At 40.6% G+C, this 24,072-nt stretch overlaps 2 protein-coding genes across 2 annotated transcripts; both read left to right on the top strand.

Annotated features, from left to right (window-relative positions):
- The first annotated feature begins 8,195 nt into the window (after positions 1-8,195).
- Positions 8,196-11,745, top strand: LOC120285873 (receptor-like protein kinase 5). Its single transcript, XM_039302745.1, has 2 exons — positions 8,196-10,984; positions 11,106-11,745. Exons 1-2 carry the CDS (start codon positions 8,353-8,355, stop codon positions 11,534-11,536), a joined length of 3,063 nt encoding a protein of 1,020 aa, XP_039158679.1. The 5' UTR covers positions 8,196-8,352; the 3' UTR covers positions 11,537-11,745.
- Positions 11,746-19,516: 7,771 nt separating this feature from the next.
- LOC104436558 (receptor-like protein kinase 5) lies at positions 19,517-22,862 on the top strand. Its single transcript, XM_010049369.3, has 2 exons — positions 19,517-22,092; positions 22,223-22,862. Exons 1-2 carry the CDS (start codon positions 19,902-19,904, stop codon positions 22,651-22,653), a joined length of 2,622 nt encoding a protein of 873 aa, XP_010047671.2. The 5' UTR covers positions 19,517-19,901; the 3' UTR covers positions 22,654-22,862.
- Positions 22,863-24,072: the final 1,210 nt, after the last annotated feature.

The raw sequence follows: 24,072 nt of genomic DNA, 5'->3' as shown, positions 1-24,072 counted from the left end.
CAAGAAAAGCACCTCGTGAGGCAACTATGTCGCATAGATCGACTACAACTTTACTCATTCTCAAGGAGGTGTCGGATTTCCAAGGACGGACAAATCAGCATTAACTATAGGGGGGCTCAGCAATTCCTAAAGTTGGGCACTGAATTTAGGAAAGTGGAGCATTAAATAGGGATTACTTTTTCATTAGTACTAGTCAAAACGGAAGTGAAAAAGCGATGCTACTAGAGAGTATAATATTAAGCTGCAGATGGACTGGTACCTCCGAGGAGTCCTGCAAATTTGGGACGGAAGTTTGAGGAAACCCAACCATCTCATGTTCATAAGTAGAAGCAGCCAGGATTAAATTTATAATTGCACCTTAGTATGCAAGGAATTTTCAGCTTCATTGGAACGACATCTCCAAAAAATGCCGACTCCACGGCCATTCTCAACAAAGCTATCTGGACAATTTCTCGGAGGTAAATGCCAGAAATCAGCTTCTCATAAAGTCTACCAATAAACAACAAAATGACATGGGACATCTTTCTTAAACTATATTTCCTTCATTTGTTTTTTTTTTTAAGTAATATAAATAATCATTTTTTTAGAAATATTTTTCAAATTATTTATATTTCGTGAACTGAACAGAGCCTTGCTTTGTCCATCGGTGAGTTGGATAATACATAAAAACTGCATTAACCAGAACAAACTGGTTTTCCTGCCTTGCAACTCCTGAGCTGCGTTTTTACCCTTTGTTAGGATTTGGATTATCATCCGTCCACTTTCTGTCAGGAGCACTGAAATAATTTTCAGGTTCTATGTAGTCAGAATCATCGTGTGCAATGTTTAAAGGTTGCTTTTGGTCCATTGTTCAAGGAATCGATTCGTGTCCTGTCGAATTTCCAGCTGAACAGGCTTTTCTCTTCTCATCGTTCGTCAGTCCACGCGATACTTCTCTCTGTGGCCTCTGGAAAAGTCCATATCAATTCTTTATCAGCGCCGATGTTTATAGACATCTTTGACTCCATTATTTTCACAAGTTTTACAACTTCATTATATAAAAGAAAACAATAAAAGAAAATTGGAACTTAATTACATCTCGTTCATCGATTTTATAATATTTTGTGTGTTTATCTTATCTCTTTTTTCTTAACATTTCCTTTGGGTTCTTAGAGTTTCCTTGATACAGGAAGTTATTAGATGGTCTTACTCAGCTCCAATTCCAAAAAAGAGCTGCCTGAGTTGGTGATAGAATTAGAACTTAACCCATCGAAAAACATTTAGGTTTATTTAGTAACCATTCTATTTTTGGAAACAATTTATGCTTAGAAATGATTTTTTTCTATTCCCTAGAAGAGTTTTTGAGTATTTAAATACGTTTGATAATTGTCCAAAATTTCTTCTCCTGAGATAGCAATGCATTTGGTAAGATCTCAAATTTTTTATGACTTAGAATTTCTTTTAATTTTTTAATAATTTTATTATATTTTTCTCTTTTTTTTTCTTTTCATTTTTCCTTTTATTCTTCTTCTTCTTCCTTTTTAGCCAGCGACTTTGTCGAAGTGTCATTAGCCCTCGGTGAGACCGAGCCTCGTCGACCGAGCCTCCCTAGCGGGTGGGTGAGGCTCAACTAGGTGAGCTCGGCCTCGCTAGATCTGGCAAGGCTTACCTAGCCAAAGCGAGGGCGAGCCTCGTCTAGCCGCTGCGGAGCCACTGCAAGGGCAGCGTTGCCCAACCTTGGTGAGGCCAACCTCATGGTGGCCCGGCAATGTAAAGCCTCGCCAGGGGTTGGGCAAGCTCATCCTAAGATAATTTTATCTAGTCTATATTCTCATTATATTTGACTTTATCTTGTCTTTGAGTAGGCACCAAACGTAGAATAGTATAAATTTTTCATATCCTTAATTATATCATGATTGCCAAACACAACCTTACATTCATCGACGAGAGGGTGTCAGCCGACTAGTATCTTCAAGAGATATGTCATCAAGCTCTTCACTTGATGTGGTTAGAACAATGCCTTGTGGGTAACGTGATTAACATGCATAACTAACATAATACTCAAACTTACCGCTTGGCTCTCTCAATATGCCAATAGTAGGATCTCCTTCCTAAAACCTTTGTTTGAATGACTTCTTCTAAATTTGCCCCCTAGGGAATATGACTAGATCAAATACTTTGGGGCGACTCGTTTGACCGATATGATTAGGACTGTTGATAGAATTCAGTGACAACTATACCTTATATTTTGGCCAGGAAATCCTCCTCGTGGCATTTTTTCTTTACGCTAGGTATAGTAGCTTCGACCTATTTCTCGCTTGCAACGAGCACACGAATTTGGTTACCGTGGCTTCTTACCTTTTAGCTTCACACACACCACAATCATGAGAGGGAATGGGTCAACATCTATCTCCAATGGAGCCTTTTCTTTTTCATCGGTAAACTTAATCTTACCTATTGGAATTACCTCATTGGATATTCTTTCTAATAATAATGCAATCGGCAATATTATGGCTCCATGAGTGGTGCTATTTACAATATTTCTTGTTTCCAAATTCTTTTCTGCTCCGTATGGTTTGGCCTTCGATCAGTTTTATCAGGCCATCGGCTAGAAGCAAGTAGAAAGTCTCATCCATTTTGTTCACATGAATTGAGTAATACCAAGTATCTTTCGCCTAGAGCATGATGTTCTCCTTCAACTTCTCTTTAACTCTATGCTGGCCTGAATAATTGACAAATATATGACTTGTCGATAACCATTTTAGCTACTGCTATCTTAGCATATTCTCCTTGGTCTAGATCATCCTTAGGTCCATACCTCTCCACGAAGGTCACATCATGTTTGTCCGGCTTCTTATCTTTTTCCTTCAACAAATTTTCATGCCCAATTTGCCTTTTTGTTGCTAATTGGAAAAGGTCATTGTATAGTTGCCCTTCCAATCTATTCTTAACATGATTTTCAGGCTACTAAAATCTATTTCGACAAAAGATAATTTTGTCAGTGTTATAAGACATCGATTCTCGCTCTTTTGAATCTAGACGTAAACTACTTTACCAATTTATTGTTCTGCTATTTAAAGCGGCCAAATCCGTGAGAGACACATATTCAGTATCTTCTATATCTAGTGCACTTCATCACTCATGATGAAGCTCGAATTGAAGACACTTGAATCAACATATTCAGCATCTATGGACTTCCGAAGCAATTGCCTTTATTCATGTACATGAAGTCTTTCATGTGTCTAGTTCGTAGTCTAATGTCCAGAAAGCACTCTCTTAGTGGAATTACTTATCGTTTTAGCCTCATCTTGCGACTGAACTAAAGTCAATTGCTGAATACCCAGAGTTGGATACGCAACTTCTGTTTGTGGAGACAAAGTATCCAGTCTCGAATCTGGAATTAGTTCAGATTCCACTGGAAACTTTAGCCAGAGATGGATTCTTTATGGGAAATCATGTCAGATTAATGGTAACTTTAGACAAACAATAGTATGATCACCCAGCTTTAGCAAAGAATTTGTTGCTGCCGTGTTTGAAATGAGTAGTTCGACACTCCTGTTCTCCGTGACTTTACTGCGATTGGATAATAGAATTCCAACCATCCTGACTAGCACAAGAGCGTGATTGTTGAGCTCCATTACGCATGCTTGGATGACGAGCGCAATAATTGATTCTGCGTGAGTAGATACGCTCTTTGATCTTTGCTGGGTTTTTTCTGCTTTAGTTTACACTAGATGCTCATTGTCTGTCACATGTTAAAATCTTGAAATGCATTTAAGCGTGCCAGTGTTGACACAGGTAACATATTTACATGGTTAACTAAGCATGTCTGAGCATGTCGACGATAGTTACTTGTGTAATATGCCTTGGCAAGATTCCTAGATGTGTTGGCAACTTTGCACTGACAACTCCTATTGAATTAGTTAGTGTGCACTGCATAAAAGGGAAGCGTATGATATGGTCCGAGATGAATTCCTTCCGTGCATCGGGTTCATTGGGACCATCAATCACAGACCTCATGATGCGCCGGAACTGGCGATGAGGATTGGTTTAGTTCAATCATGTGGCCTCGATGCCACCCGGTTTTATGTTCCCTACTCATCTAGGAGGCTCGATCTGTCATTGCCGGGTCATCCTGTGGAAAATTTGCCCATGCACTCAAGTCCACCACAAGACCAATTACATCAGGAAACTAATCAGAAGCTGTCCCACTGGAGAATAGGAGGGCACGGCGAACATTCAAAGGTTGGCCATTTGACTTGGACATTACCAAAAGAAGCGCCGGGACCAGTGGGAATCAATCAGAATCATTCAGGTCGCTGTCTTGCAGATCTATGGAACGTACGAAACGTGAGTGGGTTGCAACAACTCTACGCACAGATGTTAGTGTGTTGCAACGACTCCAAGCACTAACGCTAATCTATACAACAAAGACTCCTTTTTCATGAAGACTAACGAACGGAGACTTGTTTTTTCTGCTCGTGTAGAAGTAATAGTCAAGATAGAAATGAGTAAAAAATTATCATGCGATCACTCAGGACAAATGGACTTCAAAAAACACCCTTGACTACATAAATTTCAGCTAGTTTTAGAGCTTCATTTTATTATCATAATACAAGAGACACAGTGAAGAGAGAAGAGGGAGTGAGCAAGCTTGAGATCGAGTAAGGGTGAGAGAAAATGAAGAGAGAGTTATGGAGACGGATTGGATCTAGGTAAGTTGTAAACCCATTTATGAATATTTTAATATCCAAATTATTTTTAAGCACATTTATGACTCATTTACTGAATATGACTTAACTATATAATAACTCATCCCATCTATATGAGTTTATCACTTATTTTGATAGGTCTAATATTATGCAACAATTTCTACAACACAATCACATCTCTTTTGATAAATTTTAAGGTTTTTGGTGAATTTTATCTTTCTTTTCATCTTTTTGCTAAACATTCCTTTTCTTTCCAAGAATGTCCTTGTCCATAGGATTTTATTAGATAGTCTTGCTCCGCATTAATTCCGAAAGTGAGCCAACTTGAGTTGGGGAAGGAAGGGTTTTGCAAATAAGGAAGGGTTATTACCCTTAAAAATTCCTAATTGATGCCTTATGACACATTTATTTTCAAACTAAATTCCCTTTCACAAATACTCTTAAATTGAAACTTATGACATATTTAACTTAAACTAATTTTTTGTTACAAGAAAGAATCCATATTGGTACCCCAACCCAAATCTATCATCGGCTAATGTTTTATTCAATATCCCGTTAGTATGCACACATGCCGGCACACGTCACTTGCAACTGTGAGACGGATCACACATGGTAGATGATATTAAAGACAGTTCCGACATGGAAATTGACAAGACCAATGTGGGAAATCCATGTATGTTAACATGTATATATTTTAACGGAATGTAGATTTGGGTCGATGGCATCAATTCGGGATTTTTCATGAGGCAAAAATTAGTTGGATAAAATGTATCGTGGAGGTCCTACTTAAAGATTTTTTGTGGAACAAAAATAAATTTGAGATGAATGTCTCATGGAAATACCGGTTTAAGATTTTCAATGATATTAAGCCATGAAGGAATTAGAACCTCACGCCTCTGAAAATATCAGCATCGGGATAAATTTCACAGCCAAACTTAATCATGAGAAAGCAATACTTAGGAATCTCTAATCTCAATTTCAATGCAAAACCTAATTATAAGAAAGCAATTTCTAGATATTTGTAAGTACCTTGCGGACATCCTTAGCTGATGTGATCCTCAGTAAAACCTACTAGCCAAGGATGACACTGATGATGACGCCCCCATGGGGCAGTGAGGGAGAAACACATTACCAAAACACAGTAAGTCAAGTCGTGGATGTTTGGCTTAACTCGATTAAAAGCGGGTCTCCGCTTTCACGATTGACTCTTTTTTTACTCTTCTCTTCTTTTTCGCAAGTGGAGTTTCATATCGTTTACCTTACTTTTTGTCCTTTTGTTGGACTGGGGATCATCTCTTTCCACACGGTCAAGAAACACGTGTGTTGCGGATGGGATATATGGTTCGCCCCATGTTTTTGAAGCGTGTAAACTCCCGTAATTTAGACTATCGTGTCAATGCAAAAGTCTCAATATTCAAATGGTGATGATAATCTAAGAAAATGGTTAAAGATGCTTGAAAAGAGTCCTTCCTTAGACACTATTAAGTCGTCATTACTACTTGTTGATTCTATGCACAATGGAAAATCTTGACATATTATATAACCTGATCATGAATAAATTAACTATATTTAGTTAGATTAATTTTCTAATTTCCACCGCCATAAACTATTAGTAAAAGTGTTGAATACCTACTCGTGACTCTGCAAATGAATAAGATTCAACGAGTTTGGCGAATAGTTCTCATTTTTCGCCCATACTACCATTCAATAATGGATCGGTTTGCAAAATTCTCAATAAAAATAATTTCATCTTATCGTGGATTTATTATATTTTATTCTGAATTTTATAATTCTGAATCGCATATCCTAAATTTAAAATTAGAATTTAATCCCGATTTATTGATGGCATGGGAAGACGAAGAGCACAAAATGGAAATCACGTTTTTTAGTCAGTCTACATCGTGTGGCGTGAAGGGAGGGGCAAGCCAAGTCAAAGTCTTCCATGATGTTGCTTGTTTTATCAGTATTTTCTTTAAATTCTTCGTTTCCAACTAAAAGAAAGGGACAAGGCAAAAGCCCACACAAAAACCTACTTAAAAAGCCATGAAGTCTACGGTCAACGTTCAACGTTGGAGGGCTTCCACCTGTCCCCCGGAATTTTCCCCGAAGGCGCCTGTAGATCTGGAGGTACATCCTCTTTTTTCGTGGTTTTCACAGGGTCAACATCTCACGTGGTGGTGTATTCCTATCTCCATGGGCGATCGAGGTTACAAGCACATGGGTTATGATCAGGACGGGACAAGAGACCAGTATATACCGTGAAAATTTTGTGGACATTTAATTTACGATTAATATTATGAAAAATCTTAAAGTAATACATTTATGATAAATTTATCTTAAATTAATTTTTTAATTATCAAAATCTCAAACTGATATATCTTGGATAAATTTACTTAAAACAAGTTTTTTTATCACAAAAATCATATTTTTGTATATTTGTGATAAATTTATTTTTGTTAATTTTCATTAAATTAGATTAGTATCACGAAAAATTACAAAATTGTACACTTACGACAAATGGGGATAAAATCTCAAACTAATATACCCGTTAATTGTCACGTGTTATTCAATTCAGTAATTTAACAGTAAAAATTAATAAAATTAATTAATAAAAAATTTATCATATGTATACTAGTTTTAGGTCTTTTGTGATTAAAAATTAATTTTGATATATTTGTTAAGATGTATCAGTTCGGAGATTACGGTGATATTGACCCTTCAATTTGAAAGTGACGCGACGGTCAAAACCAATCATGACATAATGATTGTGTGGAAACTTGTGTTTTTGATTTGGTTCAATGTGGGGTCTCCTAGTTTCTCTTAAATATTTTAAGAAATGTTAATATCTGACAACATTGTGGAAATTCACACAAATGATGTATATTATGCTTTATAATTTGTCTGTGACTCTAAATAATTACAGTTGATCTAATAGCATACGTTGTAATAGTTATTGTTATTTTCTCTTCTTAAAATGAAAAACAACGATGATCCAAAAGAGGTCACGATCCATAAATGTGAAAGCAAATATGTTCGATACATGTGGTTACAAATGTTTGAGGAAAGTTAAAAGTGCATAGGCAAGATTGACCACCACCTAATAAAAGTCTGTCTTTCGACCAAAAAATAAGTAAATAAATTCGGTCAAATTTCCATCTTTGCTCCAATTTCTTCTCCCCTGCTTGCTGTGCTCATGCTGCTGTTGAAAGGAGGAACATGTAAACCTAGCAACATTTTTGTCTTCTGCAGAGGAACAAACTCGTCGTTTTCTGGCTTGCCGTTAAACTGATCTGGAACATCTGGTTTTGCCGGCTTTTATCGTTATAGAACCACAGATGTCGAAGGTATCTTGGTGCTCTTCGAAGTGTACTCAGAGCAGTGTTAAGATAAGGAGATTATCATTGCTTTCATCCGTCCAATGAGATGAGACATTAGTGGAGGGAAATGGAAAAGAACAAAAAGGAACAAATGCATCCACACCCATCATCTTAGGACCCACCGAATTTTAGCACTTTCAAACGAGGTTAAAAACCTGGGAGTTCTGCCGAGCAATACACAAGCAAACCAACACGTTTTGCTCCATGTTTTGAGCTGATAGATATCTAGCTCCAACACCGGAGAGTCTCTCTAACCAGAAAAAGACTCTGAATCACATCCAATTATGCCGAGACTAACCTCATCAACTCCTCATATTCACTTCATCTTCTACATCCCGTGTCTCGTCTTCCTCTGCTCCCTCTCCCATGTTGCAGAGTCTCAAATCCAAGATCAAGAACAGCAAGTCCTCTTGAAGCTGAGGCAATCCTGGCAGGACCCATCTTCCCTCGACCACTGGGTCACCTCCAATTCATCCTCCCACTGCACATGGCCCGAGGTCACCTGCCAAGACGGCTCGATCACAGAGCTTAAGCTTGCCAGCCTGAACATAAATTATTCGATCCCACCATTCATCTGCAACCTCAAGAACCTGAACAAGCTCGATCTCTCCTACAACAATATTCCTGGAGAGTTTCCAACAGTTCTCTATTACTGTTCCGAGCTCACGTATCTTGACCTGTCCCAGAATTACTTCGAAGGTCCTATTCCATCCGATATTGACCGTATGGCCAATCTTCAGGTCCTGATTCTCGCTGCCAACAGCTTCTCGTTCGACATCCCAGCGTCAATCGCTAGGCTGCCGAAGCTGAGGATCCTTCACCTTTACATGTCCGAGTACAATGGCACGTACCCTGAAGAGATTTTTGGCCTCTCCAATCTCGAAGAACTGAGCCTTGGGTACAATGACAAGTTCGCACCGTCACAGCTGCCACAGAACTTCACCGCCCTGAAGAAGCTGCGGTTCTTTTCGATGCCGCAGACAAACCTGTTTGGTAGAATCCCAGAGAAGGTCAGTGATATGGAGGCTCTCGAGCACTTGGATTTGGGGAAGAATCCACTGACAGGAGAGATCCCGAGCAGCATTTTTTCTCTGAGGAACTTGAGCCGGTTGTACGTGTGCGAGACTAATGTGTTCGGGTCGATCCCTCTGGCAGTCAGCGCCATGAACCTGAGCGTGATCGATCTGTCTGCTAATAATTTGACAGGGAAAATACCTGAAGTTTTCGGAAAGCTAAAGAATCTATACAACTTGAATTTAGAGTCCAATCAATTGTCCGGCGGAATCCCGGTAGGTATCGCTCGTCTTCCCGCTTTGTCTGATGTCAGGCTGTCCAACAACAATCTATCGGGCATGATCCCCCCGGACTTCGGCAAGTTTTCCCCACTCAGAAGATTCGAAGTGGCCTACAACAACTTGACCGGTGCATTGCCAGAACAGCTGTGCCATGGCGGCACGCTGTTTGGGTTGGCCACTAAGCACAACAATCTCAATGGGAAGTTGCCGGAGTCACTTGGAAACTGCAGTTCTTTGTCCGTAGCAATGTTGAACAGCAATGGATTCACCGGCAATGTGCCTGGAGGACTCTGGATGTCGCGGAACTTGACGGCTTTGATCTTGAGTGGTAATGGATTAACTGGCGAGCTTCCCAAGGAGCTGTCCCCAAACCTCACTCGGATCGAGATGAGCAACAACAAATTCTTCGGCAAGATTCCAAGCACGGTGTCTTCGTGGAGGAACTTGAAGGTATTTGATGCTAGTAATAACCTCCTCAGTGGCACGGTTCCTACTGAATTGACCGAGCTTCCTTCTCTGATAAAGCTTTTGCTCGGTCAGAACGAGCTTTCCGGGATTCTTCCCACAGACATCATTTCATGGAAATCCTTGACCACTCTGGATCTCAGTCACAATAAGATCTCGGGACCGATTCCCAGCAAAATCGGTCTTCTGCCTGTGCTCACGCAGCTGGACCTGTCTGACAACCGACTGTCCGGCTTGATTCCTCCTGAAATCGGCCAACTGAATCTGATCCGTCTGAATTTATCATCCAATCTCCTCAGCGGACCAATCCCGGCCAAGTTAGAGAACGCTGCATATGACGCCAGTTTCCTTCACAACCCCGGCCTCTGTGCATCCAATTCGTTCATGAGGATCAATGTCTGCAACGCCCAATCCCAGAGATCGAGCAAGACCAATCTCACCTTGATCGTGATCTTGGCCATTGCCGCAGCGATGTGTGTTTTGTTGGTGGTGCTATTCACGATCAGAGCTTCCAGAAAGAACAGGGATTGGTTTGATTCAACTCCGAAACTGACTTCATTCCAAAGTTTGAATTTTACAGAATCGAATATTCTGTCGGGATTGAAGGAGCCTAATGTGATTGGAAGTGGTGGATCAGGAAAAGTATATCGCATTATCGTGAATCCTTCTGGTGACGCCGTCGCTGTGAAAAGGATTTCAAATAACCAAAAGTTAAATGAGAAACTGGAGAAGCAATTCGTAGCAGAAGTGGAGATACTTGGGAACATTAAGCATCGGCACATTGTCAAATTGTTGTGCTGTATTTCTTGCGAGAACTCGAAACTCCTAGTGTACGAGTACATGGAAAATAGCAGCTTGGACCGTTGGCTTCACAAGAAGAAACGATCATCACCCATCTCGGGTGTCGCCAACAATATGATCTTGGATTGGCCCAAAAGGTTGCAGATTGCGCTCGGAGCAGCTAAAGGACTTTGCTATATGCATAATGATTGTTCATCACCCATCATCCACCGAGACGTGAAATCGAGCAACATTCTCTTAGACTCAGAGTTCAACGCACAAATTGCTGACTTCGGCCTTGCAAGGATGTTGGCCGAGCCTGGAGAAGCTGTTAGCATGACAGCCGTTGCCGGTTCTTTCGGCTATTTGGCACCAGGTTCGTCTATTTACTTAAACATGAGTTCATTTCAGCTTTGCCAGTTTGCCTTCCTCATACTTTACATATCCTACCAGCAGAAATATTTAGTTTTGTCTTGCCTTTTTTTTTTGAACAACAGAGTATGCTCATACAACAAGAGTCAACGAGAAGATCGATGTCTACAGCTTTGGGGTGGTTCTCTTGGAACTAACCACTGGGAGTGAGGCTAACGATGGGGACGAAGACATGTGCCTCGCTGATTGGGCATGGCGTCACATCCAAGATGGTAACCCGATATCTGACGCATTAGATGAGGACATCAAGGACGACTCAAACGTAGATGAAATAAGCAATGTTTTCAAGCTCGGGATCTTTTGCACTGCTACTCTGCCTTCCACGAGGCCTACAATGAAGGAGGTACTGCAAGTGCTGCTCAAATGTAGCGATCCGCTGTACAATGTCGAGAAGAAATCCAGACACAAGTTTGATGTCGTCCCACTGCTTGAAAATTCCAAGCACGAGGAAACGCCACGCAGCGATTTTCATGTTCTTGAGTGCAACACTAACTGACTGTTAGCACTAGAACAGTTGCAAGGGCTTAGTGTAGGGCTTTGGACTCCCAACTTTTGGGAAACTTTTCCAACTTGACCTACAGAGAGACAAGCATCAAACGATTTGTCTAACTATGTATTAGTGATCCATGCCTAAGACTAGTTTCTGAATGTATCCTATAAAATGTACAGAATATAAGAGATGGATATGTCAATTTGAGCTAGATACATGGACTTCCAAGGAGATAGTCACTTCAGCAACAAAGTATGGTACAACGAGACCCAAAGAGACCCAAATTATATGCTCCGAAAAGGGTCACTTTGTCTCGAGGTATTGTGAATGAGAGGCCATGAGAACGGCAGCTCCAATGCCCGAGTGATCATTCGACTGCACAATAATTGTGTTCACAGAAACTTCACACTTCAGGTCCCAGCAACTCCCTGCGAATGGCCTCCACGCAGCTCCACAATTTGGTGTAGTGCTCTTACAGCCCTCCATTTAATGCTATAACTGATCTCTGCTTCTCCCCGTCCCCAAGGGCATCTCTTCCCAGCTTCTTCAAGATGCCAGATATCCTGGCAGCAGCAAGTCGAGAACCTCGAGAGGCAACTATGTCACATAGATCGACTACAACTTTACTCATTCTCAAGGAGGTGTCGGATATCCAAGGACGGACAAATCAGCATTAACTATAGGGGGCTCAGCATTTCCTGAAGTTGGGCACTGAATTTAGGAAAGTGAAGCATTAAATAGGGATTTATGGATTCAGCTGTAGATAGTTGCAGATAAGAGAAAACAGAACCATCTTTCATTGTTCCAGAAACATGGGCCATCAGATTTGCATTTGAACTCCCCGAATATCCAATCGTCAGAATCAATCCACGCTGTAGAAGTAGAATTTACTGCACAACTGATTAAATTAGAGATTACTTTTTCATTAGTACTAGTCAGAACGGGAGGGAAAATGCTATCAGAGACGCCACAGGTATACTATTAAGCTGCAGATGGACTGATACCTCCGAGGAGTCCTGCAAATTTGGGATGGAAGTTTGAGGAAACCCAACCATCTCGTTTTCATATGTAGAAGCAGCGAGGATTAAATTTATAATTGTACCCTAGTATGCAAGGAATTTTCAGCTTCATTGGAACGATATCACCAAAAAATGCCGACTCCTCAGCCATTCTCGAAAAAGCTATCTGGACAATTTCTCCGAAGTACATGTCAGAAGTCAGCTTCTTATAGTCTACCGATAGACAACAAAATGACGTGGGACATCTTTCTTAAACTATTTTTCCTTCCATTGTATCTTTAAGCAATACAAGTAATCATTTTTTAAAAAATATTTATCAAATTATTTATTTTTCATGAACCAAATAGAACCTTGCTTTGTCCACTGCTGAGTTGGATAATACATGAAAACTACGTTAGCCAAAACAAACTGGTTTTCCTGCCTTGCAACTCCTGAGCTGTGTTGTTAGCCTTTGTTAGGATTTGTCATGAGTCCACTTTCTGTCCGGAGCACTGAAAAAAAATTCAGGTTCTATGCAGTCAGAATCACTGTGTGCAGTGTTTAAAGGTTTCTTTTAGTCCACTGTTCAAGGAATCGATCCTTGTCCTGTCGAATTTCCAGCTGAACCGGCTTATATCTTCCATCATTGGTCAGTCCACGCGACGCTTCTCTCTGTGGCCTAGTCCGTATCAATTCTTAATCAGCGCCGAGGTTACTAGACATCTTTGACTACAATATTTTCACAAGTTTTACAACTTCATTATATAAAACAAAACAACAAAAGAAAATTGGAACTTAATTACATCTCATTCATCACATCTCATTCATCGATTTTTTTAAATTTTTGGTGTGTTTATCTTATCGTTTTTTCCTTTAACATTTCCTTTGGGTTCTTAGAGTTTCCTTGTATAGGAATTTATTAGATGGTCTTACTCAACTCCAATTCCAAAAAAGAGCTACCTGAGTTGGTGACCGGATTTGAACTTAACCTGTCGGAAAACGTTTAGAGCTTATTTAATAATCATTTTGTTTCTAGGAATAATTTCGGGTTAAAAATGATTTTTTTTTAATTATGTTCCCTGGAAAAGTTTTTGAACATTTGAATGTATTTGGTAATCGTAAAAATTTATATTCCCGAGATAGAAATGTACTTGGTAGTACCTCAAATTCTTTTGTGAATTAGATTTTTTTTTTTTTTTTTTTTTATTTTCTTTATAATTTTATTATATTTTTCTTCTTTCCTTTTTTTATCCTTCCTCTTCTTCCTCTTTGGCTAGCAACCTCATCGAAGTGTTGTTGGCTCCCAACAAGGCTGAGCCTCATTGGCCAAGCATCCCTAGTGGTTAGGTGAGGCTCGACTGGGTGAACTGGGTCTTGCTAGATCTAGGTGAGTCTCGTCCAACCAAGGCAAGGCCGGGCCTACTCTAGCTACCAACGAGGCTTGCCCTCATTAAGCCACCGCGAGGGCGGCGTCGCCCGGCCTTGGTGAGGCCAACCTCATAGTGGCTCGGGGAGGTTGAGCCTTGCTAGGGGTTGGGCAAGCTCATTCTTACCAGATCTTAGTGAGGCCAAGATCATCTAGCCGGTGGGGAGGGTTGGCCTCACTGGGGTCGGCGATACTTCGACTAGGATGCCAGCCCTCATCTAGCCGATCACCAATGACAGCTAGGTTGGCAACCAACCAAAGAGAAAGTAGGGGGAGAAGAAAAGGAAAAAAGAAAAGAAAAAAAAGGGAAAAATGAAGATGAACTTGATACTAGAGTTGTTCTCGAGGATAAAAAAAAATAATTTTTTCTAGTTTTTGATTTTGTTCCAAATCTATTCTCGAGAACATATTTGATATGTGGAACAAAAAAGTTACTAAACGAATTTCCGTTCCTTTTTTTTGTTTCGAATAATAAAAAAATAGAATCATATACCATTTGGCAATTAACAAATACACCCTTAATATCCCAACATAAATTTCACGGTAAGACTTAATCATGAGAAAGCCGTTCTTAAGAATATCTAATCTTAGTTAGTTTCAATGCAAGACCTAATCATGAAAAAAATAATTCATAAAAATCAGGGACATGATTAGCAAAACCATTTTCCCGGGGAAAAAGGAAGGGAGGGAGAAAAACATAATTTAAATATCTAAGGATGCGTTTGTGGGAGCATTTCCAAAGTCCCTTAGGCCTAGTTGAGGCGTTGATTGACAAAATCGCAGAAGCCTTCAGGCGAAAGTTCAGCTTCATAATTGCCGAAAAGCCCAATCCAACTTGGGACTAGCATGGTCTTTCGTCTTTTTTAAAATGCCGCTTTCAGGGATTAATGGATTTTTTTTTTCCCCGTTCTTGCCTTCATTAAATCTCGTATGCATGTATTGCCTCTAGTTACAGTCTCTCCTTCTCACAGGCATTGTTTCGCTCCATATCTGTTCGTCGATCGACAAGGGGGGACAGTCACCGGTCGCGAGGCTCGCCAAAGCTCCAGATCTATCCGTCAAGGGTTTACAGGGCTTGCCATGATACCATATCTGCTCATCAACGGTCACTCCAGATCTATTTGTCATGAGGCTCGCCAAGGTCCCATGACCCCGGTATTGCCATGCCTAGGGTGTCGCGACCTTGGAGCCCTCTCCTGGGCTCACACGGCCCGTAGGCGAGCTCATTCTAGCTTTTTTTTTCCTTTAAGTTACTTATCAGATCGGATATCAAAGTTTACAAAATGTGTTTACCAAGCACCGAACATCTACTCTTGAAGCCTTGCCTGTTAGATTTGAAGTCAACAAAAACCGCTGGTTTGCTTTGATAAATGACTCTTCTTTCCCTTGCCTTCTTTTAGCAAGTCAAAGGTTTCACATCATCCATCTTACTACTAAAAGTGTCCATTTGTAGGGCCAGGGACCATCTCTCTATAGATTCTATACGCTTCACGTGTGTGTGGTCAGGATCAGATTTCTATTGCCCAATTTAATCGAAGCATATAATTGCCAATAATTTAGACTATTACGATCATGCGAAATCTTATCATTTTTCCGATAGTATGCTGATAGTTTGAGAGACGAGAATTTCGGTAAACATAATTAAGTATCCACTACTTGTTCGGTGTATGGGTGATTAAAGATCCTACTAATAGGATTGCAGATAGATACATTATATTTTTGTAGACTTACGTTTATCTTGTTGTACTATTTTCCAATATTCCTCCAGAAGAACAAATAATAAATATGCGAAATACATGATTGTAACTTTATGAATGGATGGATGGGGTTTTGCCTGTGCCGACGAATAGTATTCAATTTTCAGCCACACTACTACCTAATAATGGAATGATTTGCAAAGTTCTATAGCTATTTCATTTAACAATAACGTAACTGCAAGGAGCTCCGTATATTTTGTTTTCAATTTTAAGTTGCAAGTAACTTATCTTAAATTTTAAATTCAGATTTCAAAAGAAGATAATGATAGTAGGCAATGAATACTCATATTTAAATTTCAAACCACCGCTTTGAATTTCTTTGGTTTATAGTATGCCGTGAGAGTTGGACTAACCTGGCTAATGTGAACTTGATTGATTTCTTGTTGTAGCTCAAGCATCTGTTTCTTCCTTTGCATGTTCCTCTTCTAAGTTATAGACATGTTATCCCCCGGTCCTTGTATCTATCTAGCTTCAAACCAATGCACATTTGACGAATTTTGAGGCACTTTAAGGTTACATTTGGTTGTCAGGATTTCTAATTAGGATAGAAGTAGATAAGATATGATATAAAATCTAGGAATTTTACTATATCTTATATATTATTTGGTGATTGCAATAATAAAGTTGGATATATTTAATTCATATTATATACATTATATGGTATAAACAACATATTACATACCACGTGTGTTAACAGTTATGTATTTTAACAGAATGTAGATTTGGGTCGATGGTATCGATTCGGGATTTTTCATTAGGCAAAAATTAATTTGGATTAAATGTATCACGGAGATCCTACTTAAAGATTTTTTGTGGAATGAAAATAAATTTGAGGTGAATGTTTAACGGAGATACCGATTTAAGATTTTCAATGATATTAACCTATGAAGGAATTAGAACCTCATGCCTCTCAAAACATCAGCATTAGGATAAATTTCACAGCCAGACTTAATCATGAGAAAGAAATGCTTAGGAATCTCTAGTCTAAATTTCAATGCAAAACCTAATTATAAGAAAGCAATTTCTAGATATTTGTAAATACCTCACGGACATCCTTAATTGATGTCATCCTCAGTAAAGCCTACTAGCTAAGGATGACACTGATGATGATGCCCCCATGGGGCAGTGAGGGAGGGAGAAACACATTACCAAAACACAGGAAGTCATGTCATGGATGTTTGGCTTAACTCGATTAAAGGCGGGTCTCCGCTTTCATGATTGACTCTTTTTTTACTCCTCTTCTTTTTCGCAAGTGGAGTTTCATATCGTTTACCGTACTTTTTGTCCTTTTGTTGGACTGGGGATCATCTCTTTCCCCACCGTCAAGAAACACGTGCGTTACGGATGTGATATATGGTTTACCCCATTTTTTTGAAGCATGTAAGCTCTGGTAATTTAGACCATCGTGTCAACGCAAAAATCTCAATATTCAAATGGCGATGACAATCTGAGAAAATGGTTAAAGATGCTTGAAAAGAGTCCTTCGTTGGACACTATTAAGTCGTCATTACTACTTGTTGATTGTATACACAATGGAAAATCTTGACATATTATAGAATCGATCACGAATAAATTAACTATATTTAGTTAGACCCACTTACATGATGTTGTATTAATTTTCTAATTTCCACCGCCATAAACTATTAGTAGAAGTGCCGAATACCTACTCGTGACTCTACAGATGAATAAGATTCAATGAGTTTGACGAATAGTTCTCATTTTTTGCCCATACTACCATTCAATAATGGATCAGTTTGCAAAATTCTCGATAAAAATAATTTCATCTTATCGTGAACTTATTATATTTCATTCCGAATTTTATAATTCTGAATCGCATTTCCTAAATTTAAAATTAAAATTTAATCCCGATTTATTGATGGCATGGGAAGACGGAGAGCACAAAATAGAAATCACGGTTGGTAGCCAGTCTACATCGTGTGGCGTGAAGGGAGGGGCAAGCCAAGTCAAAGTTTTCCATCACGTTGCTTGTTTTATCAGTATTTTCTTTAAATTATTTGTTCCAAACTAAAAGCTAGGGACAAGGCAAAAGCCGACACAAAACCCTACTCAAAAAGCCATAAAGTCTACGGTCAACGTTCAACGTAGGAGGGCTTCCACCTGTCCCCACGAATTTTCCCCGAAGCCGCGTGTAGATCTGGAGGTACATCCCCGTTTTCGTGGTTTTCGCAGGTTCAACGTCTCACGCGGTGGTGTATTCCTATCTCTACAGGCGATCATGGTTACAAGCAGATGGATTATGATTAGGGCGGGACAAGAGGCCGGTATATATCGTGAAAATTTTGTGGACATTTAATTTACGATTAATATTATAAAAAATCTTAAAGTGATATATTTATAATAAATTTATCTTAAATTAATTTTTTAATTATCAAAAATTCTAAACTGATATACCTAAGACAAATTTACTTAAAACTAATTTTTTAATCACAAAAAATCATAAATTTGTATATTTATGATAAATTTACTCTTCGTTAATTTTCGTTAAATTAGATTAATATCACGAAAATTACAAACCGATAGACTTATGATAAACTGAGAGTAAAACCCCAAACTGATATACCCGTCAACTGTAATTTGTTATTCAATTTAGAAATTTGACAGTAAAATTTAATGAAATTAATAATAAATTTGTCACGTGTATATTAGTTTTAGGTCTTTTGTGATCAAAAAATTAATTTGGATAAATTTGTTAAAGATGTATTAATTCGGGGACAAATTTGTTAAAGATGTAGCAGTTCGAGGATTATCGTGATATTGACCCTTCAATCTGTAAGTGACGTGATAGTCAAAACCAATCATGACATAATGATTGTGTGGAAACTTGTGTTTTTTAGTTGGTTCGATGTGGGGTCTCCTAGTTTCTCTTAAATGTTTTAAGAAATGTTAATATTTGACAAAGTTGTGGAAATTCACACAAATGATGTATATTATACTTTACAATTTGTCTGTGACTCTAAATAATTACGGTTAATCTAATAGCATATGTTGTAATAGTTACTATTATGCGACTACTCTTCCTTTTCTCTTCTTAAAATGAAAAACAAAGATGATCCAAAAGAGGTCACGATCCACAAATGTTAGTGCAAATATATTCGATACATGTGGTTACAAATGTTTGAGGACGGTTAAAATTGCATAGGCAAGATTGACCACCACCTAATAAAAGTCTGTCTTTCGACAAAAAAATAAGTAAATAAATTCTGTCAAATTTCCATCTTTGTCCCAATTTCTTCTCCCCTGCTTGCTGTGCTCATGCTGCTATTGAAAGGAGCCCTAGCAACATTTTTGTCTTCTGCAGAGGAACAAACTTGTCGTTTTCTGGCTTGCCGTTAAACTGATCTGGAACATCTGGTTTTGCTGGCTTTTATCGGTTGTAGAACCACAGATGTCGAAGGCATCTTGGTGCTCTTCGAAGTGCACTCCAGAGTAGTGTTAAGATAAGGAGATTATCATTGGCTCTTTGACTCTTCCCCTCTTTCATCCGTCCAGTGAGATGAGACATTAGAGGAGGGAAATGGAAAAGAACAAAAACGAACAAATGCATCCCCGCCCATCATCTTAGGACCCACCGAATTTTAGCACTTTAAACGAGGTTAAAACCAGGGAATTCTGCCGAGCAATACACAAGCAAACCAACACTTTTTGCTTCATGTTTTGAGATGATAGATATCTAGCTCCAACACCGGAGAGTCTCTCTAACCAGAAAAAGACTCTGAACCACCTCCAATTATGCCGAGACTAACCTCATCACCTCCTCATATTCACTTCTTCTTCTACATCCGTGTCTCGTCTTCCTCTGCTCCCTCTCCCATGTTGCAGAGTCTCAAATCCCGGATCAAGAACAGCAAGTCCTCTTGAAGCTGAGGCACACCTGGCAAGACCCATCTTCCCTCGATAACTGGGTCCCCTCCAATTCAACCTCCCACTGCACATGGCCCGAGGTCACCTGCCAAGACGGTTCAATCACCGAGCTCAAGTTTGCCAACCTGAACATAAATTATCCGATCCCCCCATTCATCTGCGACCTCAACAATCTGACCAGGCTCGATCTGTCCAACAACAATATTCCTGGAGAGTTTCCCACAGTTCTCTACAACTGTTCCAAGCTCCTGTACCTCGACCTGTCCCAGAATTACTTCGAAGGTCCAATTCCATCTGATATCGATGGCATGGCCAATCTTCAGGTCCTGATTCTCGCTGCCAACAGCTTCTCTTTCGACGTCCCGGCGTCAATCACGAGGCTGCAGAGGCTGAGGATCCTTGACCTTCAGCAGTCTGAGTACAACGGCACTTACCCTGAAGAAATTTTTGGCCTCTCCAATCTGGAAGAACTGCGCCTCGGGTACAATGACAAGTTCGTGCCATCACAGCTGCCACAGAACTTCACCGCCCTGAAGAAGCTGCGGTTCTTCTCGATGCCACAGACGAACCTGTATGGTGAAATCCCGGAGACAGTCAGTGATTTGGAGGCTCTCGAGCACTTGGATTTGGGGAGAAATCCACTGACAGGAGAGATCCCGGGCAGCATTTTTGCTCTGAGGAACTTGAGCGAGTTGTACGTGGACCAGACTAATGTGTCTGGGTCGATCCCTCAGGCAGTCAGCGCCACAAACCTGAGCGTGATCGATCTGTCTGTTAATAATTTGATGGGGAACATACCTGAAGTTTTCGGGAAGCTCAAGAATCTATGCAGCTTGAATTTACAGTTCAATCAATTGTCCGGCGGAATCCCGGAAGGTATTGGGCGTCTTCCCGCTTTGTCTGATGTCAGGCTGTCCAACAACAATCTATCAGGCACGATCCCCCCGGACTTTGGCAAGTTTTCCCCGCTCAGAAGATTCGAGGTGTCCTTCAACAACTTGACTGGCGCATTGCCAAAACAACTGTGCCATGGCGGCACGCTGTTTGGGTTGGCCACTAAGCACAACAATCTCAATGGGAAGTTGCCGGAGTCACTTGGAAATTGCAGTTCTTTGTCCGCAGCAATGTTGAACAGCAATGGATTCACCGGCAATGTGCCTGGAGGACTCTGGATGTCGCGGAACTTGACGGCTTTGATCTTGAGTGGTAATGGATTAACTGGCGAGCTTCCCAAGGAGCTGTCCCCAAACCTCACTCGGATCGAGATGAGCAACAACAAATTCTTCGGCAAGATTCCAAGCACGGTGTCTTCGTGGAGGAACTTGAAGGTATTTGATGCTAGTAATAACCTCCTCAGCGGCACGGTTCCGACTGAATTGACCGAGCTTCCTTCTCTGATGACGCTTTTGCTCGGTCAGAACGAGCTTTCCGGGATTCTTCCCACAGACATCATTTCATGGAAATCCTTGACCACTCTGGATCTCAGTCACAATAAGATCTCGGGACCGATTCCCAGCAAAATCGGTCTTCTGCCTGTGCTCACGCAGTTGGACCTGTCTGACAACCGACTGTCCGGCTTGATTCCTCCTGAAATCGGCCAACTGAATCTGATCCGTCTGAATTTATCATCCAATCTCCTCAGTGGACCAATCCCGGCCAAGTTAGAGAACGCTGCATATGACACCAGTTTCCTTCACAACCCCGGCCTCTGTGCATCCAATTCGTTCATGAGGATCAATGTCTGCAAGTCCCAATCCCATAGGTTGAGCAAGACCAATCTCACCTCTATCGTGATCTTGGCCATTGCGGCGGCAATGTGCGTTTTCTTGGTGGTGCTATTCACGATCAGAGCTTCCAGAAAGAACAGGGATTGGTTTGATTCGACTCCGAAACTGACTTCATTCCAAAGTTTGAATTTTACGGAATCGAATATTCTGTCAGGATTGAAGGACCCGAATGTGATTGGAAGTGGCGGATCAGGAAAAGTATATCGCATTATTGTGAATCCTTCTGGTGATGCCGTCGCTGTGAAAAGGATTTCAAATAACCAAAAGTTAAATGAGAAGCTGGAAAAGCAATTCGCAGCAGAAGTGGAGATACTTGGGAACATTAAGCATCGGCACATTGTCAAATTGTTATGCTGTATTTCTTGCGAGAACTCGAAACTCCTAGTGTATGAGTACATGGAAAATAGCAGCTTGGACCGTTGGCTTCACAAGAAGAAACGATTGTCACCCATCTCGGGTGTCGCCAACAATATGATCTTGGATTGGCCCAAAAGGTTGCAGATTGCGCTCGGAGCAGCTAAAGGACTTTTCTATATGCATAATGATTGTTCATCACCCATCATCCACCGAGACGTGAAATCGAGCAACATTCTCTTAGACTCAGAGTTCAACGCACAAATTGCTGACTTCGGCCTTGCAAGGATGTTGGCCGAGCCTGGAGAAGCTGTTAGCATGACAGCCGTTGCCGGTTCTTTCGGCTATTTGGCACCAGGTTCGTCTATTTACTTAAACATGAGTTCATTTCAGCTTTGCCAGTTTGCCTTCCTCATACTTTACATATCCTACCAGCAGAAATATTAGTTTTGTCTTGCCGTTTTTTTTTTTTTTTTTTTGAACAACAGAGTATGCTCATACAACAAGAGTCAACGAGAAGATCGATGTCTACAGCTTTGGGGTGGTTCTCTTGGAACTAACCACTGGGAGAGAGGCTAACGACGAGGACGAAGACATGTGCCTCGCTGATTGGGCATGGCGTCACATCCAAGATGGTAACCCGATATCTGACGCATTAGATGAGGAGATCAAGGACGACTCAAACATAGATGAAATAAGCAATGTTTTCAAGCTCGGGATCTTTTGCACTGCTACTCTGCCTTCCACGAGGCCTACAATGAAGGAGGTACTGCAAGTGCTGCTCAAATGTAGCGATCCGCTGTACAATGTCGAGAAGAAATCCAGACACAAGTTTGATGTCGTCCCACTGCTTGAAAATTCCAAGCACGAGGAAACGCCACGCAGCGATTTTCATGTTCTTGAGTGCAACACTTACTGACTGTTAGCACTAGAACAGTTGCAAGGGCTTAGTGTAGGGCTTTGGACTCCCAACTTTTGGGAAACTTTTCCAACTTGTCCTACAGAGAGACAAGCATCAAACGATTTGTCTAACTATGTATTAGTGATCCATGCCTAAGACTAGTTTCCGAATGTATCCTATAAAATGTACAGAATATAAGAGATGGATATGTCAATTTGAGCTAGATACATGGACTTCCAAGGAGATAGTCACTTCAGCAACAAAGTATGGTACAACGAGACCCAAGAGACCCAAATTATATGCTCAGAAAAGGGTCACTTCGTCTCGAGGTATTGTGAATGAGAGGCCATGAGAACGGCAGCTACAATGCCCGAGTGATCATTCGACTGCACAATAATTGTGTTCACAGAAACTTCACACCTTCAGGTCCCAGCAACTCCCTGCGAGTGGCCTCCACGCAGCTCCACAATTTGGTGTAGTGCTCTCACAGCCCTCCATTTAATGCTATAACTGATCTCTGCTTCTCCCCGTCCCCAAGGGTATCTCTTCCCAGCTTCTTCAAGATGCCAGATATCCTGGCAGCAGCAAGACGAGAACCTCGAGAGGCAACTATGTCGCATAGATCGACTACAACTTTACTCATTCTCAAGGAGGTGTCGGATATCCAGGACGGACAAATCAGCATTAACTATAGGGGGGCTCAGCAATTCCTAAAGTTGGGCACTGAATTTAGGAAAGTGAAGCATTAAATAGGGATTTATGGATTCAGCTGTAGATAGTTGCAGATAAGAGAAAACAGAACTATCTTTCATTGTTCCAGAAACATGGGCCGTCAGATTTGCATTTGAACTCTCCGAATATTCAATCGTCAGAATCAATCCACGCTGTAAAAAGTAGAATTTACTGCACAACTGATTAAATTAGAGATTACTTTTTCATTAGTACTAGTCAGAACGGGAGGGAAAATGCTATCAGAGACGCCACAGGTATACTATTAAGCTGCAGATGGACTGATACCTCCGAGGAGTCCTGCAAATTTGGGATGGAAGTTTGAGGAAACCCAACCATCTCGTTTTCATATGTAGATGATGGTTTTTTAATTAGTGATGGGCCTAAGTTGGCCCGTCCGCCCATGCTGGGCCAAAAAGGCCCGGCCCACGGGAATAGGGCCCGTGGAGAGGGAAGGTATAAAAGGGGGGAGAGAGAGAGAGAAGACACCTCTTGGAATCAGAACCGACGTACATTCTCTCCCTCGCTCTCTCTCCAACAAAAAGAAAAGGACAGTAAGCACAAGGCCACTGTTTTCTCCCCTTCAAGCGTCATCGGATCGAACAAGGGATAAATTCTCTTCCTCTCTTCGGCATTGGTGTCTAATCGTGGCTAACAAGCTACGTTCGACTCCGTGGTGTGCTTTACAATCGGTGATACGTGTTTTTC

The sequence above is a fragment of the Eucalyptus grandis genome, chromosome 10 (genome assembly GCF_016545825.1).
Source record: "Eucalyptus grandis isolate ANBG69807.140 chromosome 10, ASM1654582v1, whole genome shotgun sequence".
NCBI lineage: Eukaryota > Viridiplantae > Streptophyta > Magnoliopsida > Myrtales > Myrtaceae > Eucalyptus > Eucalyptus grandis.
The sequence above is the reverse complement of the archived record's forward strand: the minus strand, read 5'-3'. Positions and strand labels throughout refer to the sequence as shown.

Excerpts from the sequence above, each read along its gene's own strand:
- LOC120285873 (XM_039302745.1), top strand. The coding sequence starts at position 8,353 with ATGCCGAGACTAACCTCATCAACTCCTCATATTCACTTCATCTTCTAC. Across the intron at positions 10,985-11,105 it reads TTTCGGCTATTTGGCACCAG|AGTATGCTCATACAACAAGA; the intron begins GTTCGTCTATTT and ends TTTGAACAACAG.
- LOC104436558 (XM_010049369.3), top strand. The coding sequence starts at position 19,902 with ATGGCCAATCTTCAGGTCCTGATTCTCGCTGCCAACAGCTTCTCTTTC. Across the intron at positions 22,093-22,222 it reads TTTCGGCTATTTGGCACCAG|AGTATGCTCATACAACAAGA; the intron begins GTTCGTCTATTT and ends TTTGAACAACAG.